The sequence below is a fragment of the Carcharodon carcharias genome, chromosome 10 (assembly GCF_017639515.1).
Source record: "Carcharodon carcharias isolate sCarCar2 chromosome 10, sCarCar2.pri, whole genome shotgun sequence".
NCBI classification, from domain to species: domain Eukaryota; kingdom Metazoa; phylum Chordata; class Chondrichthyes; order Lamniformes; family Lamnidae; genus Carcharodon; species Carcharodon carcharias.
Window position 1 is genome coordinate 139,513,682 of NC_054476.1, and position 13,849 is coordinate 139,527,530.

The window sequence follows — 13,849 nt, forward strand, 5'->3', positions numbered from 1 at the left end:
TCTTGTATACCTTGTTGTACATTGTGGGTACTATTAGAGAGCCTATAGACCACTCCTACTCGTGATTTCTTTCCACTACTGTTCCTCATCTCCACCCAAACCGATTCTACATCCTGATCTCCTGAACCACGGTCATCCCTAACTACTGCACAAATGCCATTCTTGATTAACAGTGCTACCCCTCCAGCTTTACCTAGCTTCCTATTCTTCTTGAATGTCATATACCACCACCACCCCCCCCACCCCCGTCAATATTCAGGATCCAATCCTTGTCATCTTGCAGCCACATCTCCATAATGACTATCAGATTATATTTATTTGCTTCAATATGTGCTATCAGTTCATTTATTTTAGTTTTTTCTTTTTGTCATCCACATAATATCTAGTGTTGATTCTTGGTGCATTCATAGGTTTTTTTCTCTCTCTCCCTTCCTGCCATTCTCCGACTCTCATTTTCCATATTACTGTTCTCCTCTCATACCTTGTCTCTGCTCTTTGATATACTGTATCTTTCCACATTTGATCCCTTGACCCCACTATTTAGTTTAAAACCCCCTCTATTTCCCTAGTTATGCGATTTGCAAGAGCACTGGCCCCAGCACATTTCAGGTATAGATCATCCCAACAGTACAGCTCCCACTTTCTCCAATACTGGAGCCTTTGCCCCACAAACCGGAACCCACTTCTCCCACACCAGCCTTTGAGCCATGTACTCATCTCTCTAATTTTATGTACCCTATGCCAATTTGCACACGACTCACGTGGTAATCCAGAGATTATAACCTTTGAGGTTCTGCTTTTTAATTTAATGCCTAGTTCCCCATACTCTCTATGCAGAACCTCTTTCCTAGTTCTGCCTGTGTTGTTGGTACCTACATGGACCACAACAACCAGATTCTCCCCCTCCCAGTGCAAGTTCCTCTCCAGCCCTGAGCAGATGTCCCGAATCCTGGCACCAGGTAAGCAACACAGTCATCTGGACTCTTGGTCTTTGCTGCAGAGAACAGTGTCAATTCCCCTCACTGGCCCCTACTACCACTGCATTCCTGTTTTCTCCCCCTACTTGAACGGCTTCCTGTACCACGGTGCCATGGTCAGTTTGCTCATCCACCCTGCAGTCCCCCCTTTCATCCAAACAAGCTAAGAGAACCTTAAACCTGCTGGACAATTGCAAAGGCTCACACTCCTCCACTCCTACCCTCTGGGTCCCCTTACCTGCCTCACTTGTAGTCACAACACCCTATCCCTGTCACTGACCAAATCAGAAGATCATATCCTAAGGGGTGTGACTACCTCCTGGTACAAGGCACCCAGGTAACTTCCCCCTTGCCTGATGTGTTGCAATGTCTGCAGCTCAGCCTCCAGCTCAATGACTCTGAGCTGAAGTTCCTTGAGCTCCAAACACTTAACTGCAGATGTGTTTGCCCTGGATCATAATGTTTGCTAGGAGCTTCCTCATGCTACAGCCTTGACACATCATCTGTCCTGCCATCCTTGATGTGTTTAAAATAATTACTTATTTATATTATTCACTTATTTATATTGCTTTTTTATATATTTTATTAACTTTACCACCAATTACACTATTTTAAACCTTAGCCACTCAATCCAACACGGTGAGAAAGATAGAAAAAGGAAATAAACACCCCCTCCCCCCGTCACCAAACTGCACCCCCTCACCAAACTCCCCCTCTCACCTAACTCCAAGTCTGCACTTAGTTTCCTCAGCTGCACATCTTAAATATGTGCCTTCTGGTTACCAATGCTTCTGCCACTGGAAATAGTTTCTCTTTATTTGCTTTATCACTGTCATGTTATGATCTTGAACACCTCTGTCAAATCTCTTAACTTTTTCTGCTGTAGGAGAACAATCCCAGCTGCCCTGTCTATCCATATAATTGGGATCTTTCATCCCTGGTAACATTCTATTAAATCTCTTCTGCATCCTCTCCAAGGCCTTGACATCCTTCCTAAAGTGTGGTGTCCAGAATTAGACACGATACTCCAGCTAGGCCTAACTAGCATTTTATAAAGCTTTAGCGTAATTTCCTTGCTTTTGCACTCCCATCATCGGTAATCTCTCATGTCGAGGATGATTCTCCTTGCGGTTGGCTGGCTTTAAATGAAGTATCAGTGTTGCTGTGAGTTCACAGATGATTTACAATCCCTATCATAGCCTTACAGGCTCTCCCACAGTGAGGATATTGGTTGTTGGTAAGTCGAAGTAATGGCAGGTTGTTGCATTGCGCAGCTGGCCCTTTTTGTTTCTCTCGCTGTTCTCTCACAGTGATTGCTCTTGTTAATTGAAAGGTCTTTAGACTATTTTTGATGATGGATTGCCATTTTGGTTGCAGTTAGCCATCTGCTTCCCATGTGTTGATGTTAATAGAGTAGACCTTCAATGGAGGCTTTGAGATTGTCTTTCAAACAGTTCCTTTGGCCCCCGAATGAATGGGCTCTCTGGCATAGCTCTGAGTCAATCACCTGTTTGTGCATTGTTGAGTCGGGCATTCTGGCAATCTGTTACATCCACCTCAGCTCTCAGCTAATGTGAGATTTTCATGGCCTCTATACTTGACGTATGTATGTCTTGGAGGATGCTCTTGTTTGTTCTTTTGTCCTCCCACTTGATTCGCAAGATCCTTCTAAGTCAGAGTTGATGATGTTGTACTAGGATCTTGATGTGGCATCTATAAGTTGTTCAAGCTTCAGTGTCATAAAGAAGCTTGGACAGAACCACTACCCGATAGATAGACTTTGAGTTTAGTGCTTCATCTGAAGTCACAATTCTGAAACTCAAGTATGTAATTTACCATAAGCTGAGCTAGCAGCTTATACTCAGTGATGTATCTCTTCATCAATGTCAGCTTTTTGGGTTAGATAGCTTCCAGGATATGGGAAGTGAGGGACATCTTCCAACATTTCACCATGAATCTCAATTCAAGTTCAAAGAAGAACTGCGATTTGAAGAACAAATGATGGACAGAGAAGACTAGGAAATTGAACTCCTCGCTGACATGCATGCCTTTTTCAAGGCAAACAAAAGAAACCTATGGACCCTCAACAGATAGACCAACATCGGTCAGATCCAAAGATGGCAAGACTCTCCTCACAAACACAGTCAATACCTGCTGGAAAGAGCGCATTGTAGAACTACCCAATCAGAATTCCACAGTGGACATGTGCCTGCTGGGGAACCTCCCATAACATACAATCAGAGGTGAGCTAGACAACGATCCAATGCTCAACAGAGTGATAACTACTGTCAACGATTGGAAAAACAACAAAGCTTCTTGTCCTGACAATATCCCTGGGGAAGTACTGAAACATTGAGGGGAGACACTGATTCTTAGACAAATGCCCTGTTCATGAAGCTCTGGCGGAATGAAGAAATTCCAAGTGACCTTAGAGAGGTCATAATGATTACAGTCTTCAAGAAAGAAAACAAGTCTAACCGTGGCAACTACAGGAATATAGCATTGCGCTCAACTCTTGCAAAATCTGAGCTAGTTTACTGCTTAACCGCCTCTCGCCAATTGCAGAGGAGGCCCTTCCAGAGTCCCAGTGTAGTTTCTGACCCTCCAGAGGAACAACAAACATGATTTTGTGTTCTAATTCTTCATTAATAAAGCCAGGATCACATTTACTTTTTGTTAACAATCTTCTCAGCATGCCCTGCTGCCTTCAAAAATTTCTGTGCATACACCCCCAAGTCTCTTTGTTCCCTCACTCCCTTTAAAATTGTGTCATTAAGTTTCAATTGTCTCTCCTCAATCTTCCTTCAAATACTTCACAAATTTCTGTGTTAAATTTTGCAATCTATGTCTTCCTGAATTCTGTTGCTATCTGCCTCATTGTTACTATATTTTGCAGTTTTGTACCGCAAGCTTTGAAATTATGCCCTGTATACTCAAATTCACATTATTATTATTATACATCAAAAAAGCAGTGGGCCAAATACTGACCCATGGAGAGCACCACTGTCCCTCCAGTTTGAATAAAACAACTGTTCTTCACTATTCTCTTCTTTCTGTCCCTTAGCCAATTTACATTGCCACTGTCGCTTAATTCTTATGGGTTTTAATTTCGCTAACAAGTCTATTATGAGATACTTTGTCAAGTGTCTTTTGAAAGTCCATATATACAGCATCGACCCTTTCTGTTACTTCAGAGAGTTAACAAATCTGTGCTGACTTTCATTTATTAGTCATATTTTTCCAAATGCTGATTAATTTAATCATGGATTATTGTCTCTAAATGTTTCCCAACAACCAAAGTTAGGGAGACTGGCCTGTAATTGCTGAGTTTATTCCTCTCTCCCTTGTTAATCGGTGTGTAATGTTTGCAATCCTGTGACACCGCCCCCATATGCGAAGCGGATTGGAAGATTGTGACTAGGTCCACTGCAATTTCCCAATTTGGTGTCATCCACAAATTTAGAAATTGTGTTTTTTATTCCAAAAGTCCAAATCATTAATGTAAATTGTGAACAGCAGTGTTTCCAGCACTGATCCTTGTGAAACTCCACTTCTCACCTTCTGCCACTCTGAATAATGACCCTTTATTCCCACTCTCTGCTTTTCTGTCTTAAAGCCAGCTAGCAATCCAGTCTGCCACTTGTCCCCTGACTCCACATTCTCTGACCTCGTTCATTATTCTATTATGGTACACCTTATCAAAGGCCTTTTGAACATCCAGATAAATTACATCTACTACATTACCGTTATCTACTCAATCTTAACACCTCAAAAAATTCAGTAAGGTTAGTCAAGCCAGGTTTTCCCTTTGAGATCCATTATATCTCTCATTTCTAGATGTTCTTCTATTCCCTCCTTTCATGGGGATTCCATTATTTTCCTACCACTGATGTTAAGCTGTCCGGTCAATAATTACCTGGACATGTTCTGTCCCCCTTCTTAAATATAGGATTTACATTAGCTCTCCTGCCAATCTTATATCATTTTCTAATGAATTATTAAATGTGAATGGTAATGTCTCTTCTATCTCTTACCTAGATTCTTTTAAAATACTTGACTGTAATCCATTCGGACCAGGAACTTTATGCTGAGTTTGATAAGTTTATTCAATATTTCCCCATTTTTAAATTTTAAATGCACCTATCTCATTGTTCATCTCATTATTCAACATCTTGTCTACCTGCCCCATCTCCCTGGTAAATACAGAAGCAAAATAATCTTTTAACATTTCTGCAGTTTCTCTATTGTTACCTGTGGCATTGTCCCCTCTATCCCTCCTATTCTCATCACAGGCTGTCTTTTTTATTAATGTGCCTATAAAATATTTTGCTATTTTGTTTTATGTTCCTTGATAATTTAGTTTAACAATTCCTCTTTGCCTTCCTAATTGTTTTTTTTTACTTCTCTCCTTGTCTCTTAATATTCTCATTTTACATGGGGCTGAATTTTGAGGTCTTCAGGCAGGTGGGCCTGGGAGCAGCTGGGAAATGGTCCACCGCCTGCGATCAGCCCCCGGCTGTTAATTGGCCGGCCAGTGTGAAACACGCATTGAAAGACTCAACGCTGCCAGAGTGGGGGTGGAAGGAGGGTAAGCGCTGAAGTCGGCGCATTGAAAGCTTCCTAAGGGCAGAGAGCTGCCTCTGGGTGCTGAATAATTTGAAACCATGAAATGAAAGTTTTAAATTGCGAAAAAATGTCCACACATCAGACTCACTCACCTAAACATACAGATTGTAAAAATTCTGCCTAGACATTTTCATTTTTAAAAATTTATATCGGAATCCTCATCCCACCCTTGGATGAGGTTTCCTCAAAAATCCCAAGGCCGCCTGGCTGATTCGCCCGCCCGCCAACCGTAATGTTGGACAGGCAGCAAAAAATCCATGTTAATTAATACATTGATGGCCTTAATAGGTCTCTTAATTATCAGCAGGCAAGCTGCCGACTTTTGCACACACCCGCCGACTGAAATATCGCACGAGTGCGCAATAACATCAGGACGCTCGCCTGATGTCATTGTGCGCTATTTTATGCTCGGGCATGTCAGGCACATGCCAAGGGAAAAATCCTGCCCGTGCGTTCTTTTGTTATCTATGTACTTATGTTTGCCTTTTTCCTAAGCCTCAGTTGATCCCTTATGTCTTTATACATCCACAGAGTCTCACTAGTATTTAATTTACTCTTCCCTTTTAAGTGAAATATAATTTTCCTGCACTCTGAAAACCATTTTAACTATTTTTCATTGTTCTTCTACATCGTTGTTTGCCAATACTGTTCCCACTTTATTTTCCCAAGTTGTATTCTTAGCCCCTCAAAATCAGCTTTTCTCCAATCTATTAACTTGGTCTTCTTCATACTTACGCCCTATCATCATCTTAAAGTGTATTATAGTCACTATTGCCAAGATGTTCCCCTACTTTTATTTTTCTTATCTGCTTTGATTCATTCCCCATTACTAGAGCCAATAGCGAACCAGCCTTCTTAGGCTTTTTTTCATATTGGATTAGAAAGGAGTCCTGTAGAAGTTCCATTCCCTTATCCCCTTTACACACCTCTTCTGTCCAATTAATATACAGGATGGTTAAAATCCACCATGTCTATTCTGTTTTTTAACTGAATTCCCTAATTTGTCTGCATATTTCTTCCTCCACCTCCCTTCAACTATTAGGTGTCTGTAGACTACACCTATCAGTGCAATTGATTCTTCATTGACAGATACAAAGTGCTCATTGGACATCTCAGCCATGCCCTCTGCCTCCAAAAGAAGATCTCCTTTTCAGTTCCTACTTGACCCCACCCTTTCATTGACTACCCTTTTACTATTGATGTGTTTACAGAAGACCTTAAAGATCCCTCTTATGTTAGTTGCTAATCTATTCTCATACTCTCTTTTGTCCCTCTTGCTACCCTTTTTATATCTCCTCTGTACTTTTTACATTTAGCTTGTTTCTCAACTGAATTATGAACCTTTCAATTGTCTTAATTAACCTCTACATCGTTAGACATCCAGGGAGCTCTAGCTTTGGATATCCTTTCTTTCCCCCTCATGGAATGTGTCTACTTTACCTGAATCATCTCCTCTTTGAAGGTTCCCCATTGTACAATTACTGCTCAGTTTTCCTTTGACTGTCTCTCTTGCACTAGAACCTGCTGCCTGGCTGTAAATCTGCTTCTTTTCATTTTAACACTGATATAGAACCAAAAAAGCGTAGTTGAGTCAGTGTGATCTCATTATTTCACAGTCTCCCCCAGCAAGGAGTGACATGGTTATATTCTCTGAACATCAGGTTCCTATTTTATGGCTGACAATGTTGCTGTATTCTCTCTCCAGGAATGAGGCGCGATCTCCAGGGCATGTGGGCTATTTGCCAGCATTCTTCACTAAACTAGAGAGCACTTCACCAATGGTGAAGTCAAAGAAGCAGGAGATATTTCGTAAGTTGAACTCCTCTGGTGGCGGGGATTCTGACATTGGTAAGTCGGCCTGTTCTCCCTTACCTTACTTTCCACCCTGATAAGTTGAAAAGAACACATGCTTCCTCATTCTTCCAACCTCCCCATGCAAACAGGAATCTTGCAGACAAAATTATGTGTGATGGCCTGTATTGTATGGACATTGGTTACTAGGCAGGCTGTCTCTGTGTAACTCTTCATGGAGGCCAGAACTGTCAGGTAAGCGAGGGCTTCATTTAGCTGACACAAGTTGATGTTGTTACCACTTGCAGGTCAGGTGTTCTCGACTAAGTGTTTAACTAGGGTTGCAGAATAATTCCTGTATGTTGAGGGGAAAAAATGAAGGTCAATATTCAATCTCTGTGCACAAATTTCCTTCCCAGGCCATACATAGTCACTGTTCCTGACGGGAAGCTGGGACCATGGGCTACAGGAATTGTGCTTTTTAATCTTATTCTCTGTTGAATATGGCTTAGGAAGCTGACAGTTCCACCGTACCTTAATTAAATCCACCCCTTCGTTAACTATAACAAGCTTTGTTTCATGGAACGGAATGAGTGGCCATGAAGTATCAATTGTTAGTGATTATCCAATCATGCAGTCAATCCCAAACAAAATCAGTCAAGATCCCAATATCAGACTGATTTACACGCTTGGCCAGGCTGTGTGTGCAGTTGCTGGGAGATTGTGTTTTTTTGTAATCCTACTGGGTAGTGTATGATCCTGTATTTGGCCTTGAAACAGGAGACAATCATCCTTCATTAATTTCTAATGTGCAGCAATGTCCTAGCCTATTTTGAATTGTGGTTTGTTCACTAGAGAGCAGCAGTATTGAAGGAGTGTTATTTGTGTACTTACGTTGACAGTTGAGCAGGGCCTGTGTGTACATGACACAGTATCACAGTGATAGATGAAACAATATATCTTCTAGTCACAGCAGACCACAGTGTCCACCAGCAGTGGCTTCAGTTTCAAGCTTGGCTGAGGTAGCAGGTGAGGTAGTGTTTGGTGTAAATTAAAATCGACACAAGGATGTAAATGTCTTTGAGGCATGGTTGAACAGCAATAATAATTATATCAGAGTTTGACTGACACATTGACAGAAAAGGCATTTCATCTTGTTTATCAACCTTAGACCTTATGTAAGCCTGCACACACTACCAACACATGCTGACTCCTATGACAGGTTAGGATGAAAGGAGTCAGTTCTATTCTAATCCTAAGATAAAAGCAAAATACTATGGATGCTGGAAATCTGAAACAGAAAACAAAATCTGAAACAAAAACAGAAAATGCTGGAAAAGCTCAGCAGGTCTAGCAGCATCTGTGGAGAGAAAAAGGGTTAACGTTTTGAGTCCGTAAGTTCTGAAGAAGGGTCATATGGAATCGAAACGTTAACTTTGTTTCTCCCTCCACAGTTGCTGCTAGGCCTGCGAGTATTTCCAGCATTTTCTGTTTTTGTTCCTATTCTAACCCTGTTTGTTTCAGAGGATTTACTCTGCCTGGTTATTACTCTGTTTGTATATAAAGATTAAAATAGTGGGAGGGGAATGAATAATGTGAAGAGGTAATAAGTGCTACCAAACTGCATAGGTTATTTGATCTAAAAGGTAACTGAATTGCAGCAAATGTTTGGAAGGATTTGCTTACAGTTTGTGAAGAATGTAATGGAGGAACGTCCCAGTGTTTGGGGAAGCTGTCAAGTTAGCTGACCCCATTTAGGAAGAATTTACATTGTTAAACATCACCCTTGAAGTCCACAGCACAATTCAAAGAACTTCGCAGCCAATGAGTCACTTTTGAAGTGTAGTCGCTGTTTTATGTAAACTAGCTTGGCCGCCAATTTATGCACAGCAAAATCCCACTAATTGGGTACAGTAGCATAGTGGTTGTGTTACTGGACTAGTAATCTAGAGACCTAGATTAACAATCCAAAGACATGAATTCAAATCCCACCATAGTAGCTGGGGAATTGGTATTCTGTTAATTATGTAAATCTGGAATGAAAAACAATCGTCATTAATGATGACATTGAAACTGCTGGTTGGTTGTTAAACCCATCTGATTCATTAATACCCTCTATGGCAGGATATCTTCCACCCTTACCCAGTCTGGCCTACCTGTGTCTCCTGACCAACAGCAATGTGGTTGACTTTTAACTGCCCTCTGAAATGGTCTAACAAGCCACTTGGTTATACTCAAGAAGGTGGCTCACTTCCACCTTCTCGAGAACAGTTAGGGCAATAAATACTGGTTTTGCCAAGAATACCCACATCCCTATAATAATTTTAGTGTTTTTAAAAAGTTAATAATCAGATAATCTGTTTTCTTAATGTTGATTGAGCAATTGATGTACCAGGATACTTGGGGCGTCTCTTCTACTGGTGAAGGGTGTATTTGTGGAGACTGGGAATGATCAGGACTCCACGGGTGAATAGCTTGCTAACAGTTACTCCCTAAGACTTGGTCAAGTAACTTCAGAAAATAATTATACTTCTTAATTCCCTGCCACCGAATACAGGGGCTGAGAATTTGCATAGATACATAGTGCATGGAAAATGCGGCTCCTTACAGATTCTAATCAGGCATGTACTTTCAGATGCTATTCTGGTGAAAGCTTGCATGCACACTTTAATGTGAGCAGTGGTTTAGTACACTTTGTCCTCTGGAAGAACAAACAAGGCATTTAAACTTGTCTTTGAAAAGTAACAGTGCAGCATCTGTTCCATGTGCCTAGTCTCTAGGCAGTATTAAACAGGGACAGGAAGAGCCCATTCAGTACCTCATGTTCAAAAGCAAAATACTATGATGATGGAAATCTGCAATAAAAACAGGAAATGTCAGAAATTTTCAGCAGATCTAGCAGCACCTGTGGAGAGAGAGACAGAGTTAATGTTTCAGGTCAAGGACCTTGCCTCAGAACTAGATAAAAGTTAGAGATGAAACAGGTGGCCAATAAATGAAACAGGGATGGGCAATACATGCTGGCCTATCCAGCAATGCCCACATCCCATGAATGAATAAAAAAAAGATTGTAAGCAACTACAGGGGAGATGATGTGGAAGAACAAAAGGAAACGTCTGTGATATAGTGGGAGGTAGTAGAGATAAAATGATCAGTGAGAGTGGGGCAGAGTTTAGTTTCACAGTACTTGACTCTTGTAAATGAAATGGGAGTGCTGGATACCAAATTGGGGCTGAGTGGCATTTAGACTTCATTCTAGATTATTTGCACCGCACCCTTGCAGCAGAAACCCCACCATTAGAATTTGCACTTCAGGGTGCTCACCCAATGGTTATGAGGGTGGCCAGACACGACCTTTAGGAAGTTGCCTGCTCCTTGCAGGACCATTCGGGTGGTACAGAGCAGAATCAAGTGCCCATCATCTCAGTACAGCCTGATTAGGTCATGAGTAGGACAGGCATAATCAGAGGATAAATAATTTCAGAATAAACTTTATCTCCTGGGCTGTGGTGTTTGGCTCTTCAGTTGGACTATGTGGTCGCACACTAATGAGTTCTCTTTTTACTTTCAGCTAATGCTCAGCCTGGGACCGAGATATTTAACTTACCTGCGGTCACGTCATCAGGTAAGGTCTTAGAAATAAGAGCAGGATTCAGCTGTTTAGTCCTTCAAGCCTGCTCCACCATTCTTTAAGATCATGGCTGATCTTCCTCAATTCCTCCTTTCTGCACTATCCCCATATCCCTTTATTTCCTTAGTATCTACAAATCTATCAGTCCTCTGGGGTAGGGAATTCCAAAGATTCACAACACTCTGAGTTAGGAAATTTCTTATTTCAGTCCGAAATGGTTGAACCCCTATCCTGAAACTCTGACCCCAAGTTCTAAACTCGCCAGCTAGGGGAAACATCCTCCCAATATCTACCTTGTCAAGCACTTAAGAATTTTATTTTATATGTTTCAGTAAGATCACCTCTCATTCTTTTGAATTCTGTGGAATGTAGACCTGGTCCACCAATCTCTTCTCATAGGACAATCTTCTCATCCCAGAAATCAGTCTAGTGAATCTTAGTTGCACTTCCCCTAAGGCACTTATATCCTTCCTTAGATAAGGAGACCAAAACTGTACTCACCAAGGCCCTATTTAATTTTAGTAAGACTTTTTTTGCTCTTGTATTCCAATCCCTTTGTAATATAGGTTAGTTTACCATTTGCTTTCCTAACTGCTTGCTACACCTGCATGTTAACTTTCTGTGAGTCTTGTACAATAGCCCCAGATTCTTCTGAATACCAACATTCCCCAGTCTCTCACCAGTTAGTAAATATTCTGCTCTTCTATTTTTCATAACACTTCTCCACATTCCATCTGCCACCTTCTTGACCATATTCCTTTGTAGTCTCTATGCTCTTCCCACAGCTTACCTTCCCATCTCAATGTTATACCATCAGTAAACCTGGATACATTACACTCGGTCTCCTCATCTAAGTCATTAATATAGATAGTAAGTAGTTGAGTCCCCAGCACTAACTACAGCCTACCAATCCAAAAATGACCTGTGTACTCCTATTCTCTGTTTTTTGCCTGTTAACCACCCCTCTGTCAATGCTAATGTATTACCCTCAATCCCATGAGCACTAATTTTGTGTAATAGCCTCTAGTGTGACGGATGCATTATGTGTGAAGCACTGTATTGAGCAGCAGTTCCTTTAGGGAGAGCCAGGCCCAGTGAGCTGCCTCAATTATAGTCCAGGTGCAATCCATATGTCAACACAAAATGTTTCCTGCAGTAAAGCTGCCAGCTGCAGCACAGTGAAACTTCAAGTTTTGCATCCATGTCGAGGACAGGTTCACATTGCGGCTCACACCATGAGTTCACAATCTCACGCAGACCATTCAGAGAGACACTGTGGGAACTCTGAGACAGCTTTCGCAACACAAGCTCGAATTTGGAGTCCCCAACCCTCACTCGTGTCTGGACCAGTGAAAAACCAAGTCCAGTACAAATCCTGTCCAAGTTACTATTTCCAAATGATTCCTTATGACCATCCAGCCTTTGGCCAATACTTCTTTGTAACTTTATTTTATTCATTCATGAGATGTGGCTGTCCCTGGATAGGTCCTTGAGAGGTTGATGGTGAGCCATATTCTTGAACTGCTGCAGTCCGTGAGGTACACCCACAGTGCCGTTAGGAAAGAAGTGCCAGTGGCAGTGAAGGAACAATATAGTTCCAATTTAGGATGGTGTGTGAGGCAGTGGTATTTCCGTGCATCTGCTGCCTTTATTCTAGGTGGTAGAGGCTGCAGGTTTGGAAGGTGCATTCATAGGAGCCTTGGCAAGTTGCTGCAGTTGTTTTTGTATTCAGTGGCACACTGAGCTCAACAAATCCCTTTCACCCATCACCTCTGCGCACCCTAACCAACACTGACTGCCGATTAAGCAACATCTTGATTATAATATTATAATCCTTGTTTTGAAAACCATCCATGTCCTTGCTACCTCCCTTTCCCTGTAATCTCCCCCAGTCCCCAAACTCTCCAAGATAGCTGCACTCCTCCAATTCTGGCTTCCAGTGTACCTCCTATTTAAATCACCTTACCATTAGCAGCCATACCTTCAGCTGCCTAGGCCCTACACTCTGGAATTCCCTCCTTAAACCTCTCTACCTCTCTTTCTTCCTTTAAGACACTCCTTAAAACCTACCTCTTTGACCAAGCTTTTGGCATTCTGCCTAATATTGCTTTATGTGGCTCGGTGTCTACTTTTGCTTTATAACATTCCTGTGAAGCACCTTGGAACATTTTAGTACATTAAAAACATTATATAAGTACAAGCTAATATTGTTCTGAGGGGACTGATGGGATAACAGCCGACAATTGCAAGCACCATCAAAAACAGGAAATATCCTGCATAAGGTTGAGATAAAATTAAGCCACCTCACCAAATTATCCCTGCAAGACAATGCACTACCAATCACAGTCATGGAGCAGGCAGCTTACCAACTGCACCCAATCGCTGCCTTGCACATTGCCCAGAGGACCAGAATTTTTCAGGCCCCCAATTTTATTTTCCCTGCATTTCTTTGGTAGGTCTCTGGTTCCCATAGAGCATATCTGCAATTGATATGTGTGTGTGTGTATATCTAGGTGTTGCATGCCTCTAGTGTATGAATGTGTAGGGGGTCATGTGTGGCAGTCTTAGTAGGGGGAGGGTGTATGTGTAGGTCTCTCTGTAAAGGGATATGCATGTCGGTCTGTCTATAGGAATATGTATAATGGTCTGTATAAGGGGGGCAGGGGCGTGTCTGGGTCGGTCTGTCTGAAGGGGGTGGGATGCGTGGGGCGGTGTCTGTAGGGGGGTGTGTGTGCCTGTAGTGGTCTGTGAGGGGGTGGTGTGTGAATGTCTTGAGGGGGGTGTGTGTGTGGTCGTGGCGGGGTGTATGTGTGTGTGCCATAGG

General features: G+C 41.9%; 1 protein-coding gene across 12 annotated transcripts in view; it reads left to right on the forward strand.

Moving 5' to 3' along the window:
* The window catches only part of ncor1 (nuclear receptor corepressor 1), a 404,095-nt gene that overhangs the window by 370,916 nt on the left and 19,330 nt on the right, over positions 1 to 13,849 (forward strand). For all 12 annotated transcript variants that reach the window (XM_041197143.1, XM_041197144.1, XM_041197133.1 and 9 more), the window contains 2 exons: positions 7,309 to 7,451; positions 10,966 to 11,019. In XM_041197143.1, the coding sequence (XP_041053077.1) occupies positions 7,309 to 7,451; positions 10,966 to 11,019 (197 nt within the window). The remainder of the gene's footprint in view (positions 1 to 7,308; positions 7,452 to 10,965; positions 11,020 to 13,849) is intronic.